This window comes from Mustela putorius, unplaced genomic scaffold (genome assembly GCF_011764305.1).
Source record: "Mustela putorius furo isolate JIRA1106 unplaced genomic scaffold, ASM1176430v1.1 tig00003853_pilon_pilon_pilon, whole genome shotgun sequence".
NCBI classification, from domain to species: Eukaryota; Metazoa; Chordata; class Mammalia; order Carnivora; family Mustelidae; genus Mustela; species Mustela putorius.
The window spans coordinates 87,943,852-87,969,972 of record NW_025422005.1 but is presented as its reverse complement, the minus strand read 5'-3'; the positions used below and the strand labels follow the sequence as shown (position 1 = coordinate 87,969,972).

General features: G+C 34.1%; 1 protein-coding gene across 2 annotated transcripts in view; it reads right to left on the bottom strand.

Moving 5' to 3' along the window:
- LOC101692727 (pancreatic alpha-amylase) overlaps nt 1–26,121 on the bottom strand; it is a 40,648-nt gene that overhangs the window by 1,069 nt on the left and 13,458 nt on the right. The window contains exons 1-10 of one of the 2 annotated variants that reach the window (XM_045064918.1): nt 16,601–16,617; nt 7,540–7,753; nt 7,072–7,218; nt 6,054–6,251; nt 5,396–5,626; nt 3,925–4,058; nt 3,045–3,167; nt 2,853–2,952; nt 702–820; nt 467–592 (exon numbers count right to left, since the gene is read on the bottom strand). In XM_045064918.1, coding sequence (XP_044920853.1) covers nt 467–592; nt 702–820; nt 2,853–2,952; nt 3,045–3,167; nt 3,925–4,058; nt 5,396–5,626; nt 6,054–6,251; nt 7,072–7,218; nt 7,540–7,707 — 1,346 coding nt within the window. In that variant the 5' untranslated portion in view covers nt 7,708–7,753; nt 16,601–16,617. Of the gene's footprint in view, nt 1–466; nt 593–701; nt 821–2,852; nt 2,953–3,044; nt 3,168–3,924; nt 4,059–5,395; nt 5,627–6,053; nt 6,252–7,071; nt 7,219–7,539; nt 7,754–16,600; nt 16,618–26,121 lie in introns of those variants that run through there. The other variant, XM_004780129.3, reaches the window with a different exon arrangement.

The following is a 26,121-nucleotide window of genomic DNA, read 5'->3' as shown; positions in this document are numbered from 1 at the left end:
TTAAAAAATATATTATTTGTCAGAAAGGGAAGTGAACAAAAAAGAAAAAAAACAGATACAAGAATACTTGAAAGAGAAAACTAAAAAAAGGCACTTCAAATTATTGAGGCAATAATTTTCCATTATTTAAAAAGTGAGGGGGATTATTAGTTCTAGTGATTTCACAACCTTTATATTAACTATTCTGCGTATTTTGTGTGGGGTGTATATGTGAGCCTATGTGTGTGCCTCATATATCTGCATGTAACAGGCAAGGATGCACATAAAATCACTCTACTTAGAACAGAGAAACCTTATAAAGAAGAGATCAGAATAAAAGCCATCATCATTTTACTTCTGATTTCTGTGGTTTCTTAATCCACTAAGGAATTTTTCAGATATGAAAAAAGTAAATGTGCAAGAAGAGAAAGTAGTAAATCAAGAACATTTTAATATAAAATGTTATTTCTAATTGAGATCTGCTTACCAGTCATCATTGTTAAAGACAATGAATCCTCTGTTTCCTCTTCCAAAAGCTACTTGGTTGCTACCATTATCCCACCAGTTTGTAAAAGGTTGGCCATCAACTATATTACGGAACATAACCATGTTCCTAAAAATATAATACCACATAAAATGCTAATGAATACATTAACAGTTTAATGAAATGAAATGTTAAGAATGTTTATTATTAGAAGACATCTCTAAATAAGAATGCCCACCTTATTTGACGCCATCGATGTTCACAGACCCAATCATTACCACAAGTAGTGTCTGGATTAATTGTAACTTCTTTAATTACCCCATTATTATTTGGTGGCCCAATCCAATCATTAACATCCTTAAGTAAAGAGAAAAAAAGAAAAAATTTTAAAAGCCCTGACTTTTAACATTTCATGTATTTGTCTCTTTTCTCTCCAGAACACCAAACCTAATCTGTCTTGTGTCTCTGCATTGTCTTCATTTAGAATCTAAATCCCTTGGTATTTTTACAGTCTTTTACCAAGTCCTCACCATTGTCTTGCCAATTTTTCATTCTCTAGTGCCATATTTTAAAGGTAAGGGTTTTTTGCCCTTTTATTTTCTTTCCAAGGAATTGCCATGGAATTTTTTTTAATGATTTTTATTTATTTATTTGTCAGAGAGAGAGAGACAGAGTGAGCACAAGTACACAAGCAGGCAGAGGCAGAGAAAGAAGGAGCCCGATGCGGGACTCGATCCCAGGACTCTGGAATTATGACCCAAGCTGAAGGCAGTGGCTTAACCGACTGAGCCACCCAGGCGTCCCTGCCATGGAATTTTTAATAAATATCACTGTCAATAGTGCAATGATATTGAAGTGGCAAGGATTCCAGTGTCAGAAACAGTAGAATGGAAACAAAGATTCTATTACTATTAGTCAAGAAAACTTAGTTAATATACATATCTTCTCTGTGTCTAATTTTCTTCTATAAAACGGGGATATTGTTTAGTTGCTATAAAATTTAAATAATACATATGAAAATGCCTTGAATATGATAAATTGCTAAATAAGCACTCATTTCCTTCATTCTTTCTTCTAGATAAATGTGTTAATCAATACTTCACAATATTCTTTATTAAATTGACCAAAGTTTTAATATTGTGCTTTTCTGATTGGCACTTTTAATGATAGTCATAGAAAAAAAAATGGAAGAAACCAGGTAAATATCAGTCTGGTTTGTAGTGAAAAGTGTTTTTTACTTTAGGTATGAAGTTGCTATTCAATGATGCATCAGAAATCTTCAGTTTAAAAATTTTATTTATTTATTTGAGAGAGGTATAGTAAGAGAGAACATGAGAAGGGAGAAGATCAGAGGGAATAGCAGACTCCCAGTGGAGCAGGGAGCCTGATGCGGGAGTCAATCCCAGGACTCTGGGATCATGGCCTGAGCTGAAGGCAGTCGCTTAACCAACTGAGCCACCCAAGCACCCTGAAATCTTCAGTTTAAAAAAGAAAAAAAAATTCCACTAATTTCCAAATACATTCATAATTTTATTTCTCAGTTCCCTTTTTAAAATTGCTATTCAGGGTGCCAGGGGAGCTCAGTGGGTTAAGCCTCTGCCTTCAGTTCAGGTCATGATCTCAGTGTCCTGGGATGGAGCCCATATTGGGCTCTCTGCTCCGCAGGGAGCCTGCTTCCCCCTTTCTCTCTCTGCCTGCCTCTCTGCCTACTTGTGATCTCTGTCTCTCAAATAAATAAATAAAATCTTTAAAAATAAATAAATAAAATTGCTATTTAATATCCTCTATTACCTCAAATATTTTTCTCATCTTTACATTTCCCCAAATAGTTTGCAAATTTCTCCTCTTTAATATATTTTAAAATATCCTCCTCTATATTTTCTTTCCTCTTAAAAGATACTTTCCCTATTTGATCCCAGTTCAACTGAATAATTTCTTTGGATTCCATACAACTTTTTTTTCAAAGTATTTAAAAAAATATATTGTTTGTATTATGGGCAGGTACTGTTTTAAGTTCTTTACAAGTGTTAACTTATCCTTATATCAACCCTATGAAGTAGGTACTTATAAAAAGTGCATATTTTCCTTACTATATCCTTATTTTTTTTCTTTTTTTTTTTTCACTATACCCTTACTTTTAAGTGCTTCTTTGGGGTGAGTGTATTTCTCACTCATATTTTGTCATATTTCTGATATTGCTTGAATACTCTCACAATAAAGACCATGAATTTTAATTCTTTAATATCTACTGCATTACTAACAGTGTCCTATATCAGGTTTGCATGTCAATATTTGATAAATAGTAAATATAATAGCATCATGTACAATTACAATAAAATTCCATTCCCTTCCTTGAGAAAAATATATTTTGGATAACACCAAAACTTACTTTTCCATTTTCAAAGTACCTTGGCCAACGGAAGCTTGACATTACTCGTGTAAACCCATATGGATGAGCAAGCATAAATCCAACTCCCATTTTGTACAGTCTGAAGGTTACAAAATGATATCATCATAAAAGAAAATATTTTTAGCGTCATTAAAAGGTAAGTTAAAAAAAGAGGGGTGCTTTATTACCTACCTAGAGTCCCAGAATGTAAGAATAGATGCTCCTCCAGCTCCATGTCCTCGCTGATTGTCATGGTTATCAACAAAGACAAGTGCTCTATCAGATGGCATAAAACCCCATCCTTCTCCCCAGTTCCTATTAAAACACACACAAAGATATGTATTCTTTTCCAATAGCTTTAGGATAACCCGAATGTGTAGTTCTTTTGGTATAGCAGGCCCAAATGAAATTTTCTAATTAAAATGATTATTCTATAGGAGTTTTTAAAAAATATATAAACAATATACAGATACATTATACATTCCATGTATGTATAAATGTATGAATTACTTGTATTACATTCACATTACAGTTATAAGATTTTTGTTATAAAAAAAGTCATTTTTAGAGATTTTAGTATATTATAACTTAGATAAAACTTCGGAATGATCAATATCCATATGATATCATACAGAATGGAAAACTGGATTAAAAGTAGGTTTCAATATTATATTGTTACAATGTAAATATTCTAATATTTGAAAATAATCAACAATATATGTAAATAATTTTATATAAAATATGTAAATAAGTATATGTAAATTAAAAATAGTCACCTTGTAAGTACTTCATAAATGATGCAATCATTTTAACAATAACATGGCCTTCACATACTATATGCAAACATGAGTCAAATATAGTATCTCTAGGGTATGTTTTGGGTTTCTAGATACCCTCATGATTGACATTCTTAATAATAAAGATGATAAATTGGAGTGTGGGGAACTATAACCCTCATTACTAGTAACTGAATCCTTAAAAGTTCTAAATAAGTTCCAAAGCTAACTCAGATTGGGATAATAAGACTAATACATCTTTGAAATAATTTAAAAGACAATTATATTTCATTTACTTTAAGTAAGCCATCTTCTCTCCATTCCACTTGCGCAGAACTGTGCCTAGTTTTGCACCATACTTGAATTCTGTCACACGGCCATTTCCAAAGTACTCCGCACTTTTAATTGGCTCACCACCCAGATCAATTACCTAGTAGAAATATAGGGAAATATCATTTTATTTTTTTAACTATTTTTTACCCCTAAAAATATTTATTGCCCTAAATTGAAACACTAAAATCAAGTTCATCCTTTTTTATTTTATTTTTTTTTAAAGATTTTATTTATTAATTTGACAGAGAGAAATCACAAGTAGACAGAGAGGTAGCCAGAGAGAGAGAGAGGGAAGCAGGCTCTCTGCCGAGCAGAGAGCCCGATGCGGGACTCGATCCCAGGACTCTGAGATCATGACCTGAGCCGAAGGCAGCGGCTTAACCCACTGAGCCACCCAGGCGCCCCAAGTTCATCCTTTTTTAAAAAATATTTTCTTCAGGTCTACTGGTTTGTTTTTTTTTTTTTTTTTTGAAATATCATTTTAAATCAGAACTTTAAAGATAATTAACCAACAAGAATACTATTATATAGAAAATGGCTTGAAACTATTTATATTATTTGAAAAAGTGTAAATGGCTTTCCCTAAAAAAAGATTCTTTTTATGTGCTAAATTATATGCTACAATATTTAAAAAATAATATAACAAGGTGAACTGTTGGCCTGCGAGAATGCTGTCATAATTTTAGTCTTGCACATAACGATAATAAAAAGGCTTGCATTTCTATAGCACTTGATATCGGGTTTACAACATTTGTAAATGCTTGACTATGTTAGCTCATTAATATTTAGACAAAAGTATAATGATTATCATCCCTTTTTTTCATGTGAAAAAAAAATGTTACACAGAGAGGTTAATCAATTTGCCTAAGTGAACACAGATGATAGTGCTAATGCCAGAATGTAAACTCAGATAGACTGGCTCAAAAAAGCCACTGTAGTATTATCTGTCTTTTCTAAAGGTCTCTGGGGAGATGGTAAAAGACACAGATGTCTGCAGCCTAAATAAATTCTCTGCAGTTCCATAAAACTTCTTGTGATAAAGAGTTAGGTGTTAGATACTGTCTCACTAAAAGAGGTTCAAGAAAACTCTTCTATATAAATGATTTAGCCCATAAAAAACTGAAATTGTATTAATTAAATCTATCACTTATTTTCTTTTTTAAAATTTATTTTATATTTTTTTGTTTATTTGTCAGACAGATAGAGAGCACAGGTAGATAGAGCAGCAGGCAAAGGGAGAGGGAGAAGCAGGCTCTCCAGAGAGCAGTGAGCCTGCCGGGCTTGATCCCAGGAGCTTGGGATCATGATCTGAGCCAAAGGCAGCCACTTAACCGACTGAGCCACCCACGCACTCCTATCACTTATTTTCTACTGAATTAAATTATATTATTTCATATACACATGAAATACAGATACATATATGTATTAGTGTACCTCCTGGTAAATGAAAGGTTTACTTCCTTCAGAGAACCACTTTGTATTTAGATTATGCAGCTTATCCAAAATTGCCTTCATGTCTCCAGGCCACATGTGCTTAGAAGCATCAATTCTGAACCCTGCTACACCAATGTCAATGAGGCGGTTCAGATATTTAGCGATTGTAGAACGCACATAATCTTTCTCTAGTGCAAGATCAAGAAGACCAACCAGACGACAATCTCTGACCTATTAAAGTAAACATTTTGTGAGCGATACATAAAACATCACCTTTACCTGAGAATCTATTTAATTATGCATTCATTTATTCATTAACAGATATTTCTGTAGTGTCTTCCTTGCATTAGGAACTGGAGATACTGACACTCTAGTAGGGACATGCCTTTGAAATATTTTCAAAGTATATTTTCAAAGTATAAAAATGGAGTATGTAGGAAATAAAGTAGATGAGCTTTTTGATTGGGACAAATTAAATTGGGAAAAATGTTTTACATATCAATTCAAGTTTCTTACTTTTAAAGAGTCATAGTTGGAATCCTATTTTCCTAAGGAATCCAGGCCAGTATTTAAAATGAAGATCAATAAACTATATGTAGATAATTAAAGGCACAGATAGCTCTTTATTTAGATCACTGTGGGTTTTTTCTTTAATTACCTGATAAGGATCATTATAATTCTCAATATCTCCACTTCCAGTTTTACATTTACCATCATTAAAATCCCAACCAGAGAATGGGACTGCTGGAAAATCTCTATATCCAGGGTTGAAGTAACTTCCACAAGTACTGCTCGTTCCTGCACCCACACCATTCCCACACATATGATTAATTACAGCATCCACATAAATATGGACCTGAAAAACAAAGTTTTTATTTCAGTGTGACTTATACAGAGGTAATAATCTATGGTATTATTGACTGAAGTTTATGGTATGTTAATCACCTCCAAAATAGGTCTTTGTTATTTTTTAACTTCTCTTCTTAGTAAATCAAAAGTCAAGAGTGAAGGGAAATTAATGTGAACTGAATACCTATCTGCTTTCTATCATCTTGGTAAAATTCTTATATATGTGATAAAATTATAGAACTGAAACTACCATAACTATGAAAAAATGCAGCCTTTTTGGGGGGGAGGTAAGAATCAGCTGAGATGCAAAGAGTAGTGGTCTTTGAAATTTCCATGCATCATCCTAAGAAAGAAGTAGATAGCCTTTATTATTTATTAAGCATCTGAAGGTAAATATTGTCTCTCATGCTCCTTGCCAAAAAGAATATAATTATTTACCATCAAAAACCCTATGTGAAAGAAGACCCAGGAATTGTAGGTGGAGATACAAGTCACACAAAAATTACAGCAAATATCACAATGAGAATTTCCAATTCCTAACTAGAAAAGTATTCCCCAGAAATTTATATAGTTTTAGAACTAAAAGTTCATACTTGCTTTATAAGTAAGTTCACTTTAAACTTTGACTTAAATTTCTTTAGTACACAAATAGTACATATACAAAAATTCACAAAAGCTGAACATAAGGTAATAATTAAATTTCAGTTATAGCTTAAGTGTAAAGTAAAATAAAAAATAAATATGGAAAACATTTTCTTCAAAACAAGCAGGAGAGAGGAGAAATTATTTTCCTAAATATTTTTTAAAGGAAACTTTAATTCACTTACACCAACATTGTTACATCTAGTCACCATGTCTTTGAATTCATCTTCATTTCCTGATCTTGTGCATAACTTGTAGCTAACTGGTTGATATCTTTCCCACCAAGGTCTTGAAGGGTTATTAATCACAACATTTTCATTGGGTGGAGAGATCTACAAATAAAAAATCATAATAAGTATCAAATTATGGGTTACTTTATATCACTGGGTACTCTAGAGACTAATCAATAATCTAAAATAATTTCTTAATCTTTGTATATACAGCTACATTTTTAACAAACACATGAAAATATTAACAACATATTGGAAACGTCCTGCTGAAGAAGGATTATATCAGAAACAAAACATAACATTGCCAACAATACTAAACTTTTTTCTTCCTCAGTAAAACGTTTCAGCTTCACAGATTCAGATCATGATAGCCATTTACTATAAGCATAGCAAACCACAATTTATACTGTGAACAATACCCACCTGAACCCCTCCAAATCCTTTTGGAGCTAAGTATCGCTCACATTCAAGAGCAATGTCAATCCAGCGCCACTCAAACAGATGGACAATAGTTGTCCGTCCAGGTTTGGTATTTGGGGCATACTGAGCCCAGCAGAACCCAATGATTGAAAGCAATAGAAAGACCTTCATTTTGCTTTGAAGTTGCCAGCATTCCTTGCAGCAAGTATTTATCTTCCTGTAAGAAACATGTTTTACTAAGTAAATGTTAACATGAATAAACACGTAAAGTGTTTATTCAAAATCAGAAAAGGATTATCAATGATAATATTAACAGGTGAAGAATATCTTATAAACAACTTACCCAGGAAAACAATCTAAATGACCTTTTAGAACTTAATGTTTTCCTTACTGAGGGAATATTAACCTTTTTAAACATCTGGCAACTTATATCTAAAGAATCCTTAATCATGTATTATTTAATTAGGATTAGGTTTTATTTCTGAAGACCTTCACTAATAGGACAATCACAATCAAAGTCAACTGAACTTATAGTCAAAACACTGCCTTAACTATTTATTTGCAAACATTATAATGTTTCAATTTCAAAAAGAAATAGGATATTCAATCCCATTCTATTTTTACACCACCAACCTTAATTTTTAGCTATTTAAATGTCTGCATTAAGATTTAAGAAACTATTTGGAAGTTGAATGCCCATGAATTGAGGAAACAGACCCTTTCCCCACCTCCATCAAATAAGATGCTTAATGCAATGCCTAGAGCAGTAGAGTGTTTTGGTTTTTTCTCCCTTTGGCTAAATCTCTCTCTCTCACTCACTGTCTTTTTTAAAAAGATTTTATTTATTTCTTTGACAGAGAGAGAGAGAGACAGCTAGAGCAGGCACACAAGCAGGGGGAGTGGGAGAGAGAAAGCAGGCTTCCCGCCGAGGAGGGAGCCCGATGTGGGGCTCAATCCCAGGACCCAGGGATCATAGCCTGAGCCAAACGCAGACACCTAACAATGGAGCCACCCAGGTGGCCCAGGCTAAATATCTCTTATACCTGATAGGACATTAAATTGATGAACTCAATCCCATTTTTTTTTCCTACTATAAGTAAAAACCTATAAAAGAGAATAATAGGATGGGGAAAACTTAAACCATTTATCCAATAAGCACTTTGCTTAAACTGAATGCTGCTTTTTGCTTAAGCATGTGGATGATTTTCAGGATACAGTGATGAATAAGACAGGATTCTTATTCTGAAGAAGCTTACATTCTACTGAGGAAAGAAAATATATGAATGCTCAACATTACTCACAATCAGGGAAATACAAATCAAAACTATAATGAAGTATCACCTCACACCTGTCAGAATGGCTAAAATTAACAATACAAGAAACAACAGATGTTGGTAAAGAGATGGATTAAGGGGAACCCTCTTACACTGTTGGTGGGAATAAAAACAGGTGTGACTACTGTGGGAAACAGTATGGAGCTTCCTCAAAAAATTATAAATAGAACTACCTTGTGACCCAGAAATTGCACTAGTAGGTATTTACCCAAAGGATACAAAAATATAGATTCAAATGAGTCCATGAACCCCTTTGTTGATAGCAGCATTATCAACAACAGCCAAACTATGGAAAAAGCCCAAATGTCCATTGACTGATGAATGGATAAAGAAGTGGTGTGTGTGTGTGTGTGTGTGTGTGTGTGTGTGTGTGTGTAATGGAATATTAACCATAAAAAAGAATGAAATCATGCCATTTGCAACAATGTGGATGGAACTAGAATGTATTATGCTAAGTGAAATAAGTCAAGCAGAGAAAGACAATTATCATATGGTTTCACTCATATGTGGACCATAAGGAATAGCACAGAGGACCACAGGGGAAAGGAGGGAAAATGGAATGGGAAGAGATCAGAGACAGAGACAAACCATGAGAGACTCTGGACTCTGGGAAGCAAAGGAGAGAGGGTTACAGAGGAGAGGGTTTGGGGAATGGGGTACCCCAGTGATGGGTATTAAGGAGAGTACATGCAGTGAGGAGCACTGGGTGTTATACAACTAATGAATCATTGGCTAACTGAACATAATGGGAGGGGGAAGGAAAATTAAATAAGATAAAAACAAAAAGGAAGGCAAACCATATGGCCTGTATAGATAAAGAGAACAAACTGAAGGTTGCTGGAGGGGAGGTTTGTGGGGAATGGGCTAAATGGGTGATGTGTTTGAAAGAGAAAACTTGTAGGATGAGCACTGGATGTTATATGTAAGTGATGAATCACTAAATTCTGCTCTTGAAACCAATACTAAACTATATGTTTACTAACTTGGAATTTAAATAAAATTTAAAAAATGAAATCTTGCCACTTGCAATAACATGGGTGGACCTAGAATTTATCATGCTAAGCAAAATAAGTCAGTCAGAGAAAGACAAATATCATATTATTTCGCCCATATGTGGAATTTAAGAAATAAAACAGATGGTGCACCTGGGTGGTTCAGTCAGCTAAACATCCACCATCGATCCCAGAGTTCTGAAATCGACTCTCACATTGGGCTACCTGCTCAGTGGGGAGTCTGCTTGTCCCTCTCCCTCTTACCTCCACTACTGCTCTCTTGCTCTTGCTCTGCACTCTTTCTCAAATAAATAAATAAATAAAATCTTTAAAAATAAAAAAAGATAATAAAATAAATTTTAAGAAAGAGGGTGCCTGGGTGGGTAAGTGGGTTAAGCCTCTGCCTTTGGGTCAGGTCATGATCTCAGGGACTGTCCCGCATTGAGCTCTCTGCTTGGCAGGGAGCCTGCTTCCTCCTCCCTCTCTCTCTCTCTCTCTCTCTATCTCTCTCTGCCTGCCTATCTGCCTACTTGTGATTTCTCTGTCAAATAAATAAATAAAATCTTAAAAAAATAAAAAGAAATAAAACCTATGAACATATGGGAGGGAAAAAAAGAGGAGAGAGGGAAACAAACTGTAAGAAACTCTTAATAATAGAGAACAAAGTAAGGGTTGAGGGAGGGAAGTGGGTGTGGGATGGGCTAGATGGATGATAGGCACTTGTTAGGAGGGCTCTATGGAGTGCCCTTAAGGAGTGTCCTTAAGGAGGGTACTTGTTATAATGAGCACTGGGTGTTGTATGTAAGTGATAAACCACTTAATTCTACTCCTGAAACCAATTTTGCACTATATGTGATCTAACTAGAATTTATATAAAAAGCTGAAAAAAGGAAAAGGAATTTAAAAAAGAAAATATATGAATTAATAATAATAATAATAAACAACTGAAGATAAGTTCAATAATTTCAGTAAGAACAAGTATGAATTAACAGTAATAAAATAGAAAATGACTTTGTCATCAAGTTATTTTAATAGGAAGTCAGGAAGATTTCTCTGTGGAAATGATTTTCAGCTAGGATTTGACAGATAAGGAGCCAGTCATTTGAAGATGAGAGAAAGAACAATCTAGAGGAAAATACAACAGAAACAACCCAAGGGAAAAAAAAGAAAAAAAACAAAGTGACATTAAAAAAAAAAAGTAGCTAAGCAATGTGTAATAAAGTGAAGGGTAAACTGATATGAGGTCTATTAGGCCAGTTCATTTAGGACCTTGTAGAATATAATGAGAAAGTCTTTGAGTCTGTAAAAAGCAGGTGAAGAAAGTTTGGTATATTTGAAAAGAAAATCACACTTGCTGTCATGAAGAAATTGGACTATGTGAAGATAAGAGTAGAGATAAGGAGATCAGTTGCAATTTTTGGGTGATCTGGGAAAGAGGTGAGTGGCTTAGACTAAGAGCACTGACAGGATATAATTCAGAGACAGAAAGGCAATAGGTTTATGGATATATTAGAGCTGAAGAATGAGGGAAAGAGAAAAAATATAGAAAAGTATTTGGTGATATCATTCATTAAGATGAGGAAAAACAAGGAAGTACCAGTTTTAAGGAAGGGTTATGCAGAACACTATGGTCCATAATTACTCCTCTATCAACCCTACTGCTTTCCTTTGGTCCTTCTTCTAACCCACCATGTAAACACAAGTAGTCTTACTTTCTTAGTTCAAGTTGTTAAAATAAAATTATTTTAACATATAAAACATGTTTTATATGTTAAAACATATAACTGGTGGATTAAACAACAAATATTTATTTCTCATAGATCTGGAGGCTGGGAAGCCTGAAATCAAAATGTCGGCAGTTCCAGTGTCTGGTGAGACACAGATAGCCATTTTCTCCTGTATCTTTACATGGTGGAGAACTGAGAGTGCTCCAGTCTCTTTCTCTTCTTATAAGGACACCGATCCCATCATGGGAGTCCACTCTCATGACTTCATCTAAACCTAATTACTTCTAAAAGGCCCCACAGCCTTATACCATGGCACTGGAAGTTAGGGTTTCAACATGCAAATTTTGGGGGAAAGTAGACATAAATGTGCAGACGCTAACACTTATCCATTGTAAAACTAAAATTCCCTCTCATTTCACAAACAATTTCATTGCTCCATGATTTTCCAAATATCACCTTCCAACATCCTTATGTACTTAACCAACATCCTTGTGTACTTAACAGCTATTCTTTCTTCCAGATGCAGCTGAAGTAGCGTCTTTTGAAGCTTATCCTGATATTTCCAGGCATAGTTAATAACTCCTCTGTATGATAATTTTTTAACTTATATGATATTATTAAGCTATATTTGATTTATATTATAAATATACTATAGATAGCTAAGTATTTTCATGCTCATCATTCTATACCAAACTTCTTAAAGGTAGACCTTCTACCTAATATTCTTAGAAACTAACAAAACACATAGCATAATGGCTTATATGATCAATAAATTTTTGTAACATAAAACTCTAAATTCCAGAGACACCTGGGTGGCTCAGTTGGTTAAACATCTGCCTTTGTCATGATCCCAGGGTTCTGGGATTGAGTCCCACATCTGGCTCCTTGCTCTCCCTCTACTTTTGCCCCTTCCCCTGCTTGTGCTTGCGTTCTCTCTCTCTGTGTCAGAATAAATAAGTAAAGTCTTAAAATAAAAAAAAAAAAAAAGACTAAATTTCACCCATTGTATAAAATTCAGGCATAACATGGGTGATGTTCTCAATGATTTTCCAAAGTGTCAGAAATTATGTGATACAATGTAATCTTTGTAAAACCTTTGTACACATGAAGGAACTAATGCCAGATAAACTGAATAAATTGTCTAGGCTCATATGGTAAATAGAGCCAGTGATTTGACAATAGATTCTACCACAAATCAGCATTCTCTGTATTACACCAATGGTTATCATAGAATTCTAGAGGTGTAATGTCCAATATCATAGCCACAGGCAATATTTGGCTACTGAGATCCTAAAATGCTAGTCTGAATGTAGATGTGCTATAAGTGTAAAATACACTCCAAATTTTGAAGAATTAGTATTAGAAATTAGTGTAAAAAATAATTTTATGCCATTTATGTTGAAATAGTATTTTGTGACTCATTAGGCTAAATCAAATTTATTATTATTATTATTATTTTTTAAAGATTTTATTTATTTATTTGAGAGAGAGAGACAATGAGAGAGAGCATGAGCGAGGAGAAGGTCAGAGGGAGAAACAGACTCCCCATGGAGCTGGGAGCCCGATGCGGGACTCGATCCTGGGACTCCGGGATCATGACCTGAGCCGAAGGCAGTCGTCCAACCAACTGAGCCACCCAGGCGTCCCTCAAATTTATTATTAACATTAATTTCTCCAGTTTCTTTTGACATCTCTCTTTTAATTTTTTTTAGATTTTATTTATTTGACAGAGAGAGAGCACAAGTAGGCAGAGAGGCAGGCAGAGAGAGAGAGAGAGAGAGAGAGGGAAGCAGGCTCCCTGACAAGCAGAGAGCCCGATGCGGGAGTCGATCCCAGGACCCTGAGATCATGACCTGAGCCGAAGGCAGCAGCTTAACCCACCTAGCCACCCAGGTGCCCCAACAGCTCTCTCTCTCTCTTTTTTTTTTTTAAGATTTTATTTATTTATTTCAGTCAGAGAGAGGGAGAGATCACAAGCAGTGAGGAGGGGCAGAGGGCAGAAGCAGACTCCCTATTGAGCAGGGAGCCTGAGCAGGTCTCAATCCCAGGATTTTGGGATTGTGACCTGAGTGGAAGGCAGACACTTAACCGACTGACCCACCCAGGCACCAGAGAAAGGTTTTCAAAAACAAATAGGAAGAAGAGTTTTTGGGGAGGACAAGAGACCAACTAGATGAAGATGAATATCAGAATAAGAAAAAAGAGCGAAGACTGACTAGACAGTGGATGATATAGGGCTGATGGTGATAATGAGTTTAGAATTAGAGAAGAGCACGGTTTGAACTTCATAGTTAAGCTTCCAAATGTTAAGAAAATGACCTTAGGAGTTAGATAAACTACAGTTTAAATCCTGACGTTGTCATTTATTATCTATGTGGCCCTGGAAAATAATCATTTTTTGCGCGGGGAGTGGGGGGAATAATCTCTTTATCTATGAACAAGAAAATGTAACATGTACCTCATAAAGTTGTCATCATGATTGAGTGAATTAACATCAATAATACTGTTACCCAGTACATGATATATTAAAAACCCAATATATTTGGTTTCTATGATGTTGCTATTACTGTTTTATTATTTTTATTGCTGGTACTATTCAAACTGCTCTAAACTCATGCTCTCTTTCTACTCTCACTTATAGTCACTTGGACATTATCTCTTTCCATTCCATTCTTTCCAAATTCTAATAATACCTTCTACTCTCAGAAGTATTTGCATACCCCCCCATGGGAATAGTGATAAGAAGGAACCAGCAAGGTTTTCCACCTGCTCTTTTTTCCACACTTTCTTTTCTTTTTCTCTCTTTTTGTTTTAACCTCTTAAAGCTTATAGGAGATCACATGTTGATTTTGAAATAACTTCTCATCACTGCCTCATCCATTATCTCTGAACTGTTTTTAATATTGATTTCCATGTATTTTACGATGCTATTATTAAAATAACAGATAACTTGCAAACATAAGCTGAGAAATTTTACTAGCATCACAGCATAGATGGATGTATACAATTATATAATAATCTTCTATCAAGGGTCAGTCATTGTCAAAGATTTTCTCATTTAATCTTAATTTTTATCTCAATCAATCTAAAGAGTTATAAACTTCATAAGGAGAGACATTAAAACAACTAAAGCATCTTATATCATGTGAAGTAAAATCTGCAAACAAATCCTTGACATCTTTGATATCAATAACAAAACAAAAAAAGGGGGATCTGGGTGGCTAAGTCAGTTAAGCCTCTGCCTTTGGCTCAGGTCATGATCATAGTGTCCCAGGCTCAAGGCCTGAATCAGGCCTGCTCAGTGGGAGCCTGCTTCTCCCTCTCCCCCAGGCCCTCCCCTGGCTCATCCTCTCTTTCTCTCAAATAAACAAAGAAAATATTTAAAAAAACAAAAAAATAAGAAACTTGAAATTGTTGTTATGTCTACTTCCCATTATGGATTTCCTAAAATTGTTTTCCTCAGAGAAGATTTCACAGTTATTAATACTAATATCAATGCTCCATTGCCCATATCTCATATTGCGTGAATTGCCTTACAAAGAGGAAATTTCCTTCTATTTTAAAGCTTTAAGGGCTACTATAATATGTCAAATTAGATATATTGGGAGTTCCTTAAAAACTTGAACTAGGACATTTGGTAAAAAGCAATACTCCTTAAGAGGTATTTATTTTTTAAGTGCCAATAAAACATATACAATGCTAAGAAGAAAAAAATAGGGGCTCAGTTGGTTAAGCCACTGCCTTCGGCTCAGATAATGATCCCGGAGTCCCAGGATCGAGTCCCAGGGTCCAGTTCCGCGGAGAGTCTGCTTCTCCCTCAGACCTTCTCCCCTCTCATGTTCTCTCTGTCTCTCTCTCAAATAAATAAATAAAATATGAAAAAAAGAAAAAGAAGAAGAAGAAAATACTATTAACTTAGATTATGCTCTCAAGTATTTTTTTTCTCAATCAGTATTGAGATATCTGTTATTTTATTTAATGTGCACAATATAAATGATATCCTGGGGGAAAAGCTCTAGAATAAATTCAGGATTTCTCTTGATACATGAAATACCATAAACAGTGATTCAGCTTAAAGTCTACTTAAATCATACCATGTCATAAATAGAATAAAGGAGCTCTATTAAAACGTTAGGTAAAAAGTAGTAGTAAAAATAACTAGTATCTATTTCTATGGCTTTCTTTCTACTTATATAAATGTCAGTCAGTTACCTATATAAGTATTACTTATGACAATGTTCTTTCCCCCTATCTGCCTGATTACTATCTCAGGCAGATAGTAATATATTTTTTAACATGTAAATAAATTAACATTAACCAAGAAGAGACAAGTTATCTACTCTTATCATTTGTAGTTATTAGCCTAGATACCATAGTTAAATTTCTTTAGGTTGTTTAAAGTATCATAAAACATTTTAATGGAAATACCTTATATGTCACATCTATGCTTATTTTTCACTTTTATTTATCTGCATTTTTTTCTATTTTCATTGTTTTGAATATTTTAGAGCTTTAGGTAGTATTATTACTATAGTATTTGGTCAAGTTAGTGGTTTCTCTTACTGAGAAAGTGGTAATTCTTCTGAACTTTGCATTGAATCATGTACAATTTTCTCAAAACTGTCTCCTACAAGCTCTCTATTCTCACAAAAAAAAAAAAAAAAAGAAAAAGAAAAAAAGAAAAAAAAGGAAAATAAAAACAGGAAATTGAAACTGAGCTCAAGATAATAAATTACATGGGAAAGAGAAAAGAGGCAAATATAATCAAGTTTGCCTACCAGATTTCTTAAATGAAAGAAACATTTTGAGCCAAGGCTCAGACACACTTCAAACACAAACAGTACATTTTGTGCCACTGGAAACTGAAACTTGAGTTGTCAACAAACCTAAAATAGGTCGTGAAGCATTGAGCAATAGCAATATCAAATCATATGATAGAAACCATTTCTTTCAAAGAAAAAAGTGGGGGATAGGGACTACATGATATTCATAAAACATTAAAATAACTTACCACAGGGGCACCTGGGTGGCTCAGTGGGTTAAAGCCTCTGCCTTCGGCTCAGGTCATGATATCAGGATCTTAGGATCCAGCCCCCATCTAGCTCTCTGCTCAGCAGGGAGCCTGCTTCCTCCTCTCTCTCTGCCCGCCTCTCTCCCTACTTGTGATCTCTGTCTATCAAATAAATAAATAAAATTTAAAAAAAAATAACTTGCCACATCACTTCTTTAAATCAGCAACCTCTCAAATCCACAGGTCAGTCTTTTCAATTATAGAAAAACAAAAATCAGACATTTGTTTTGCTTTCTCTTTAGCAAGAAAAAATCGCTGAATTTAGGACTTATAGATTTTCTACAATTCTTTTCTTTCCAATAGATGCTCTACAACCCTTTCCAATTCTTCAAACCTAATCTGTTTAAAAAAAAAAAAAGTCTAATGTGAGCTCCACGATGATACTTGATTGGCTACCATCACTCCCGGTTGCTGAACAAACCACAGTCTTCTCTCCTCTGCTCAAGTTGCTGTCCTGCCACCACTTCTAATTACACTGAGCCTTTCCAGTTGTTTGCTTTCTTTTTCTCTTTCTCTTTTTTTCTTCCTTTCTCTTTCTTTCAGTATCCTCTCCCAATCTCAATTAGTCTTTTTCTTTCCTGAACCATCTATAGCAATCTGTAAGAAAACTTTTTTGATAAAATAACCTTAAAGACAAAGATTAAAATGATTGTGTCAAATTCAACAAGTGTGACTAGAATGTAAACAAAGTCTCTAAGCCAAACATCTAATTTTGAATCTGAGCTTTGCCATCTTCTGTGTGACCCTTAGAGAAATCAAAGACTATTGCATTTAGGTCTCAGTTGGAAAATGGGGATAATAGTATTATTGATAAACATGATAGAAATATAAAAATAACTAAAACCAACTAATTATATATTGAGTACAATTATGTGTCATTTCAGTGTATTATCACTTTAATTCCTCACACAAACATAAATACAATATAGAATTATGATTATACCCAGTTTTAAGTGAAGGGAACTGAAGTACACTAAGTAAGGTAATTTGTCCATGGTCAAATTTCAGTAAATGCTGAAACTGAAATTCAAAACCGAGCAGTTTAACTCTATAGTGTGTTTGTAGCCAATACTTAGGCTTATCAGTCTCCATCACTGAGCTGTAAAAAAAATCAAATACTTTATCTGAAGATATTTTATAATCTGGTAATTCCTGTTTAGCTAATATTAATATGTTTAGAAAATTGCAAAAGTAGTTCATCTCCTATTTCCTGTTTTTCGAATTTTTACACTAAACAAAATTAATATTTCTCTATTACAGTGTGAGGTTTTTGTTTGTGTGTTTGTTTTATAGAGAGAGAGAGAGCATGAGCACGAGAACCAGAGGGTAAAAGAGAATTTTAAGCAGGCATCACACTTAGTGCAGAGCCCGACATAGGGCTCAATACCCTCAGATCATGACGTGAGCATAAATCGAGAGTCCTCAGCTGCTTAACCAACTGAGCCACAGAGAGGCACCCCTCTCTGTTACAGTTCTTATTCCAGATCTTATTCATAAATATTCAGTGCTCCTCCCTGCACGTGAATTACACACCTTGCCCTGTTGAATTTGGGAATATCTATGTAATTTCCTTTGGCAATGAAATAAAAGCAAAAGTAATATGTTTTATTCTGGGGCCTCTGTGATTGTTAAAGCATGTATCAAAATGAAGTTTCAGTGACAGACTATAAAGTGACTAATACGAAGAGTCTCCTTGTCGATTTAAGGTAAATGTGCGAAATAAACTTGGCTATTGTAAGCTACTGAGAATTCAGGTTTTTTGTTATTATGACATCACCTATTCTATCCTGATTGACGTAACCATTAAGTTCCCTTAATTAAGCTCTTTGATTCTTAGACATTCTACTTGACATTTCTTTTCTCTTGTGATGTAGGAAGAAAGAATAAATCATAAGATCAGAGAACATTAATATTGAAAGAGACTACTGGAATAAGCTAGTCCAATGGTTTCCAGATTTTGAGCTCTTAAGTAATCAGTAGAATCTTTAAAAAATTATATAAAAACATATTCTCATATAAAAGTCATGAAATTCAGTTTCATAAAAAAACTACCACTGATATATTATTCTTTTTTTAGTTTTTTATTTTTTTATAAACATATAATGTATTATTAGCCCCAGGGGTACAGGTCTGTGAATCGCCAGGTTTACACACTTTACAGCACTCACCATAGCATATACGCTCCCCAATGTCCATAACCCCACCACCCTCTCCCGTCCCCCCTCCCCCCAGCAACCCTCAGTTTGTTTTGTGAGATTAAGAGTCACTTATGGTTTGTCTCCCTCCCAATCCCATCTTGTTTCATTTATTCTTTTCCTACCCCCACAAATCCCCCATGTTGCATCTCCACTTCCTCATATTAGGGAGATCATATGATAGTTGTCTTTCTCCAATTGACTTATTTTGCTAAGCATAATACCATAATATCCACGTCGTCGCAAATGGCAGGATTTCATTTCTTTTGATGGCTGCATAGTATTCCATTGTATATATATATATACACCACATTGATATATTATTCTTACATTTTTACATTTAGTTAAGAATATATTGTTCCTATCTAAATCTAATTCTCTTATTTTATTGCTATATATATATATATATATATATATATATATATGACCTAGGAATGAGACAAGCAGTACTTACATTGAACAAATAATAACCTAAAAAAACTGACTGTGATGTCAGCATCATGGTACTGTGAGTGATTCCTTTCTCCTCTCCTCTGTATTATACCAATTTCTATCTACTTGTGCCTCCAAAAGTAAGTGGATAGGATCTCAGAGTGGACTGTGGATTCAAGGGAGCAGGTGAACCTGCTCCATCTGGCACAACATCAGAGTGGGATAGATGGCAGCGGAGGCAGAGGACAGAGAGTAACCCACTGAGGCAGCTCCCTCTTCAGGGCTATAGTGCAACACTTTGGGCTTTGGGCAACAGAAGGAGCTACTTCCCTGGCAGAGGAAGTGTTAAGTGAAAGAAGCTGGCACCCTACCTAGCTGCATGTGGGTTGCAGCTGGAGGGGCTTGTTTCTCACTTGCAACACAAGAGTTTTAAGGAGGGACCTCCATGACTTGGGGGAGGGAGAGAGAAGGGGAGGCAGATAAGGAATATTAAATGGCACTGAAGGAACTTAATTTCCTTCTGTATGCTTCAGAATTTCAGCAGTAGGTCTATTCATAGATCTCTTGAAGTTCCCTACACTAGGATCCACCTAATGGACTGTGGATACCCCCAAAGTTCCAGATGCTAAATCCACATCTAGCCCAACTCCCTGCCAGCTGTTTTTGCATACTTCAACCCAAGAACAAACACCCATAGGAGAAACAAAAACTTGAGCTATAGTGCCACCTCATGGATTACAAAAGAAAGTTTTCTAATTGCTAGTCTGTTGAGCTGTAATGACCAAATAACACAAATTTTTAAGTAAGAAAAGTGTTTGCTATTTCAAATGTAAAATCAGACACACATATTGTCAGACACAATGAGAAATCAAGGTAATATGACATTATGAAAAGAAATTAATTCTCCATATACTGAACTCAAAGACACAAAATATTGAAATAAAAATGATAGAGAATTCAAAATAAATTTTATGAAGAAATTTAATGGGCTACAAGAAAACCAAGAAAGGCAACTCAATGAACTCCATATAAAATTAATGAACAGAATGGGTTCTCTACCAAAACAACTGAAATTAAAAAGAAACAAACAAAAACAAATTTTGGAGCTGAAGAAGTCATAGAATGAAATAAAGAATGCATGGAAGAGCATAGGTAACAGAGCAGATAAGAAGGAAGAAAGTATAAGTGAGTTGGCAGATAGGATTTTAGAAATGATTCAGTCAGAAAAGGAGAGAAAACTAAGATTTTTAAAAAGTGAAGAAACCCTATGAGAACTATCAGATTCTATCAGAAAAGAAAATCGAGTAATTAATGTACTTAGAAAAAGAGAGAGGGAAGGGGCCAGAGAGTTAAAGATATAATAGCTGTGAACCTTCCAAACCTGGGGAAGAAACTGAATATACAAGTCTGCAAAGCTAGAACACCCTATTATTTCACTGCAAAAAGACCATTTCCAAGACACTTTATAACAAAACTGTCAAAAATTACTTATGAAGAATGCTAAAGGCAGCTGGGGAAAAAAGAAAGTAATTTACAAGAAAACTCCCATTTAACTATCAGTGGACTTTTCAGCAGAAACTATAGGACAGGTGAGAATGAAATGAAATATTTAAAGCATTAAAAGATAAAAATTGATAGCTAAAAATATGCTATCTGGCAAAGTTGTCCTTCAGATATTAAGGAGATATAAAGACTTCCCAAGCAATAATAATATCATCAAGGTTTATCTTCATTGTAACATATGGCAAATTTTCCTTTTTAAAGGCTGAATATTATTCCCTCATAAGGATATGGATATTACCACATGTGACTTATCCATTTATCTGCTGAAGTACACTTGTTTTTCTTCCACCTTTTTGGTTATTGTGAATAATGCTGTTAAGAACATTGGTGCATGAATAATTACTTTGAGAATTTGCTTTCAGTTCTTTTGGGTATATACCAAGAAGTGGAATTGCTGAATCATATGGTAATTCTATTTTTGTTTTATTAAAAACTGCCACACTACTTCCGACAGCAACTATACCATCTTAACTTCCCACCAAAAATGCACAGGATTCAATTTTGCCACATCCTCAAAAACACTTGTTTCTTGTTTTTTTTTGTTTGTTTGTTTGTTTTGGTAATAGACATCCTGATAGTGAAGTAATATATTTGTGCATATTGATAATTTATACATCTTTAGAGATAAGTCTACTCAATATACAAACTAAGTATATTCAAACTAAGATTTTTAAAAAGTGAAGAAACCCTATGAGTACTATCAGATTCTATCAGAAAAGAAAATAGAGTAATTTTTGAATTAGGTTGATTTTTTTGTTGTTGAATTTTAGGTGTTCTTTGTATGTTCTGAATATTAATCACTTATCAGATTTTAGGATTTGAAATATATTCTCTCATTCTGTATACATCTTTTGATGAAAAATTTTTAAAAATTTTTGTGAAGTCCAATTTGTCTATTTTTTCTTGTTACCCATGCCTTTGGTAATGTATAATGTGTGCAGTACATAAATGCCTTATGTAATGAATCACTGTCAAATCCAATGTTGTGAAGCTTTAGTTCTGTTTTGAGAGGTTTTTTAGTTCTTAAATTTAGATTTTTTTGATCCATTTGGAATTAATTTTTGTATACAGTCTTAGGTAATGGTGCAAATGAAATCTTTCATGTTTGGTTATCCGATTTTCCTACCACAATTTGTTGAAAATACTGCTCTCCCATTGAATGGTTTTGGCATCATTCTTGTCATCATTTGACCAGGAGTGCCTGGGTGGCACAGCCAGTTAAGCATCTGACTCTGGGTTTTGGCTCAGATCGTGATCTTGGGGTCCTGGGATCCAGCCCTGTATCAGGCTCCATGCTCAGCAAGGAGTCTACTTGGGAGTCTACTTTTTCCACTCTGCCCCTCCCACTCACACTTGCTCTCCCTCTCTCACTCAAATAAGATAAATCTTAAAAAAAAAAAAAAAAAAAAGAATCATTTGACCATATATGAGAGGCTATAATCCTGGATTTTATTCTATTCCATGGATTTATATGTCTGTCTTTATGCCAGTACCACAATGTTTTGATTATTATAGGCTTATAATAGGTTTTGAAACCAGAAGTGAGTCCTCTAGTTTTTGTTCTATCTCAAGATTCTTTGGCTATTCAGGGTCCCTTGAGATATGAATTTCAGGACAGAATTTTCTTTCTTTTTTTTCAAGGTCAGTGGGATTTTGATAGAGATTGCACTAAACCTGTAGATTACTTTGGATGTACTGACATTTTGATTCAACTAAGTATTTCAACCCATGAAAACAGAAATGTTTCAATTTATTATCTCTTTAACATCTTTCAGCAATGTTTTATAGGTTTTACTGTACATTTTCCCACCTCATTGTTGATTCCTAAGTATTTTATTCTTTTTCATGCTATAATAAAAGATTTTTTTCCATAATTTCCTGTTCAGATTGTTCATTAGTGTACAGAAATGCATGTTGTCTTTGCATGCTACTACTTTGCTGAACTCATTTATTCTGACAAGTTTTTTTCTGACATGGTTTTTTGGTGGAATCTTTAACGTTTTCTACATATAAGATTATATTTACAACTCAATAAAATAAATAACTTAATTAAAAAGTGGACAAAGGCCTAAATAGACATTTTTAAAAGATATACAAATAGGAAACTGGTTCATGAAAGGTGTTCAATATCACTAATCATCAGGAAATGCAAATCAAAACCACAGAGAATAGGGCACTGGGTGGCTCAGTGGGTTGAGCCTCTGCCTTCAGCTCAGGTCATGATCTCAGGGTCCTGGGATCAAGCCCCACACTGGGCTCTCTGCTCAGCAGGAAGCCTGCTTCTCCCTCTCTCTCTGCCTGCCTGTCTACTTGTGATCTCTGTCAAATAAATAAATAAAATCTTAAAAAACAACAACAACACAGAGAGCTAATATCTCCCACCTGTTAGAATGGTTATCATCATGAAGACGAGATAATAAATGCTAGAAAGGATGTGAAAAAGAGAACCCTGTACACTGTATATGGGAATGTAAAGAAATACAACCACTATGGAAAACAGTACAGAGTTTCCTCAAAAAAGTAAAAACAGAATTACCATATGATCCACTAGTCCCAGTAATCTGTGACAACATGGATGTATTTGAAAGGGCATTATGCTAAGTGAAATAAACCAGAGAGAGTAAGGAAAATACTGCATTGTTTCACTTGTAAGTGGAATTTAAAAAAGAAAGGGGAAAAAGTCAAACCTATAGTCAGAGAGTAGAAAAGTGTTTAATAGGGACTGAAGGGTGGCATAAATACAGAAAAGGTTGATAAAGGGTATAAACTTTCAGCTATAAAATGAATAAGGTTTGATGATCTAATGTATAACATGGAGACTATAAGTGATACCACTACTCTGTAATTGAACTTTGCGGAGAAACCTTAAAGGTAAATATGTCAAATGATAGATGCGTTAATTAACTAAATAGGGGGGTGCAGATTCTTTCCACAATATATGTATATATTAAGTCATGTTGTATACTTTATCTTAAGATTTTATTTCTCAATTGTACCTCAATAAAGCTGAAAATCTTATCATCTGTGAGCAGAGATAATTTCATTTCTTCCTTTTAAATTTGAATGCTTTTTGTTTGTTTTCCTAACTCCTCTGGCTACAATTTCCAGCACTAGGTTGAACAGAAAATAATTAAAATGGTAATTTTTTTACTTGTCCCTGATTGTACAGGAAAACTTTTCCCTACTTTTCAGCACAGTGTATGATGTTCACTGTGGGTTATCCATATATAGCTTTTATTATGTTGAGATAGTTTTCCTTCTATTCCTAGTTTATTCAATGTTTTTATCATGAAAATGTATTAAATTGTGTGAAATGCTTTTTATGTATCAATTTAAATGACCATATAGTTTCTGTTCTTTCTTTTCATAGTTTATATTACATTGATAAATTTCCATATGTTGAACCATCCTTGCATTCCAAGAATAGATTCCACTTGGTCATGATGTGTAATCCTTATAATATGCTGCTGAATTCAGTTTGCTAGTATTTGGTTGAAAGGTTTGTTTGCATCAACCTTCACAAGGGATATTGGTCTGTATTTTTTCTCTTGTAGTGTTTTTTTTGTTTTGTTTTGTTTTTTTTTTCTGGCTTTGATATGAGGGTAATGTTAGTTTCACAGCATGAGCCAAGAAGTGTTGCCTGCTCTTCAAATTTTAGGATGAGTCTGGGAAGGATTGGTATTATTTCATCCTTAAATGTTTTGTAGAATTCACTAGTAAAGCTGTCAGTCCCAGGGCTTTTCATTGTCAGAGTTTTGATTACTGATTCAATCTTCCTATTAGTTATAGGTCTATTCAGAATTTCTATTTTTGTGTGTAATTTATTCTTAGTAGGCTTTGTATTTCTAGGAATTTGTCCATTTCATCTAGTTATTCAATTTGGGTACAACTGTTCATCATACTCTTATAATCCTTTTTATTTTTGTAGAATCTGTAGTAATGTACCCACTTTAACTTACGATTTTAATATTTTTTTAATTAGTACATCCAGTTATAAATATGTCAAATTTGCTGATGTTTTCAACTAATCAACTTTTGATTTCACTGATTTTCTCTATTATTTTTTCTATTTTCTATTTCATTTATCTGTAATTTTTATTACTTCCTCCTTCTACTAGCTTTGGATTTAATTATTTTTCTTTTTCTAGTTCCTTAAGTTATAGAGTTTGCTTGTTGGTGTGAGAACTTTGTTTTTTAGCGTGATTTATAACAATAAATACTTCCCTTAGCACCACTTTTGCTGCATCCCATAGTTCTAGTACCTTGTTTGGGTTTTCAGTTGTCTCTAAGGGTTTTCTAACTTCTCATGTGATTTATTTTTTGACCAACTGACCTACTGTTCAAGAATGTTGTCTAATTTCAATGGTAAAATGAATTTTCCAACTGTTCGTTATTGATTTCTAATTGAATCCTGCTGCAGTCAAATATACTTTGTATGCCCCTTTCTATAAATTTACTGAAACTTAATTTGTGGTTTGATAATGAAGTCTACCCTGGAAAATATCTCATGCGCACTTGGGAAGAATGTGTATCCTGCTGTTCTTAGGTAGTGTTCTGTATATGTTAGATTAGTTGGTTTATTATGTGAGTCCTCTATTTCCTTATCTTCTGTCTCATTCTATCATCATAAAAGGAGTACTTAAGTTTTGAAGTATTATTGTAAAACTATTTCACCTTTCAACTCTGTCAGTTTTGCTTCATATTTCATTCAATTCATATTCTTTAGGCACATAAATGTTTATAGTTTATAATCTATAGATATATTATTTTGCTCTATTAAACTTTTATTAAAATCCTTCTTGTCTCTTGCAATCTTTTCAATTTAAGGTCTCTTTTGTCAGTATAAGTAAAGTCACTCCTGCTCTCTTTTGATTACTATTTGCATGCATTATCTTTTCCCATCCTTTAAGTTTTTTTCTGTCCTTTCACTTTAAATCCCTTTGTGTCTTTGAATCTAAAGTATTTCTCTTAGACATCATATAGTTGAATCAGGTGTCTTTATACACTCTTGCAATTGTGTTTTGACTAAAGAGTTAAGTTCATTTATACTTAATTACTTAAAGTGAGGATCTCCTATCAATTTGTCTGTTTTCTGTATGTCCTATAGCTTTTTGTTGTTGTTGTTCATTCCTGCCTTACAGTCTTATGTTGAGTTGATTTTTTTGTAGTGACGTGTTTACTTTCTCATTTTCTTCTGTGTTTATTCTGTAGCTCTTTTATTTGTGGTTATCATGGGGTTTACATTTAACAATCCTAAATTAACACTTCTTC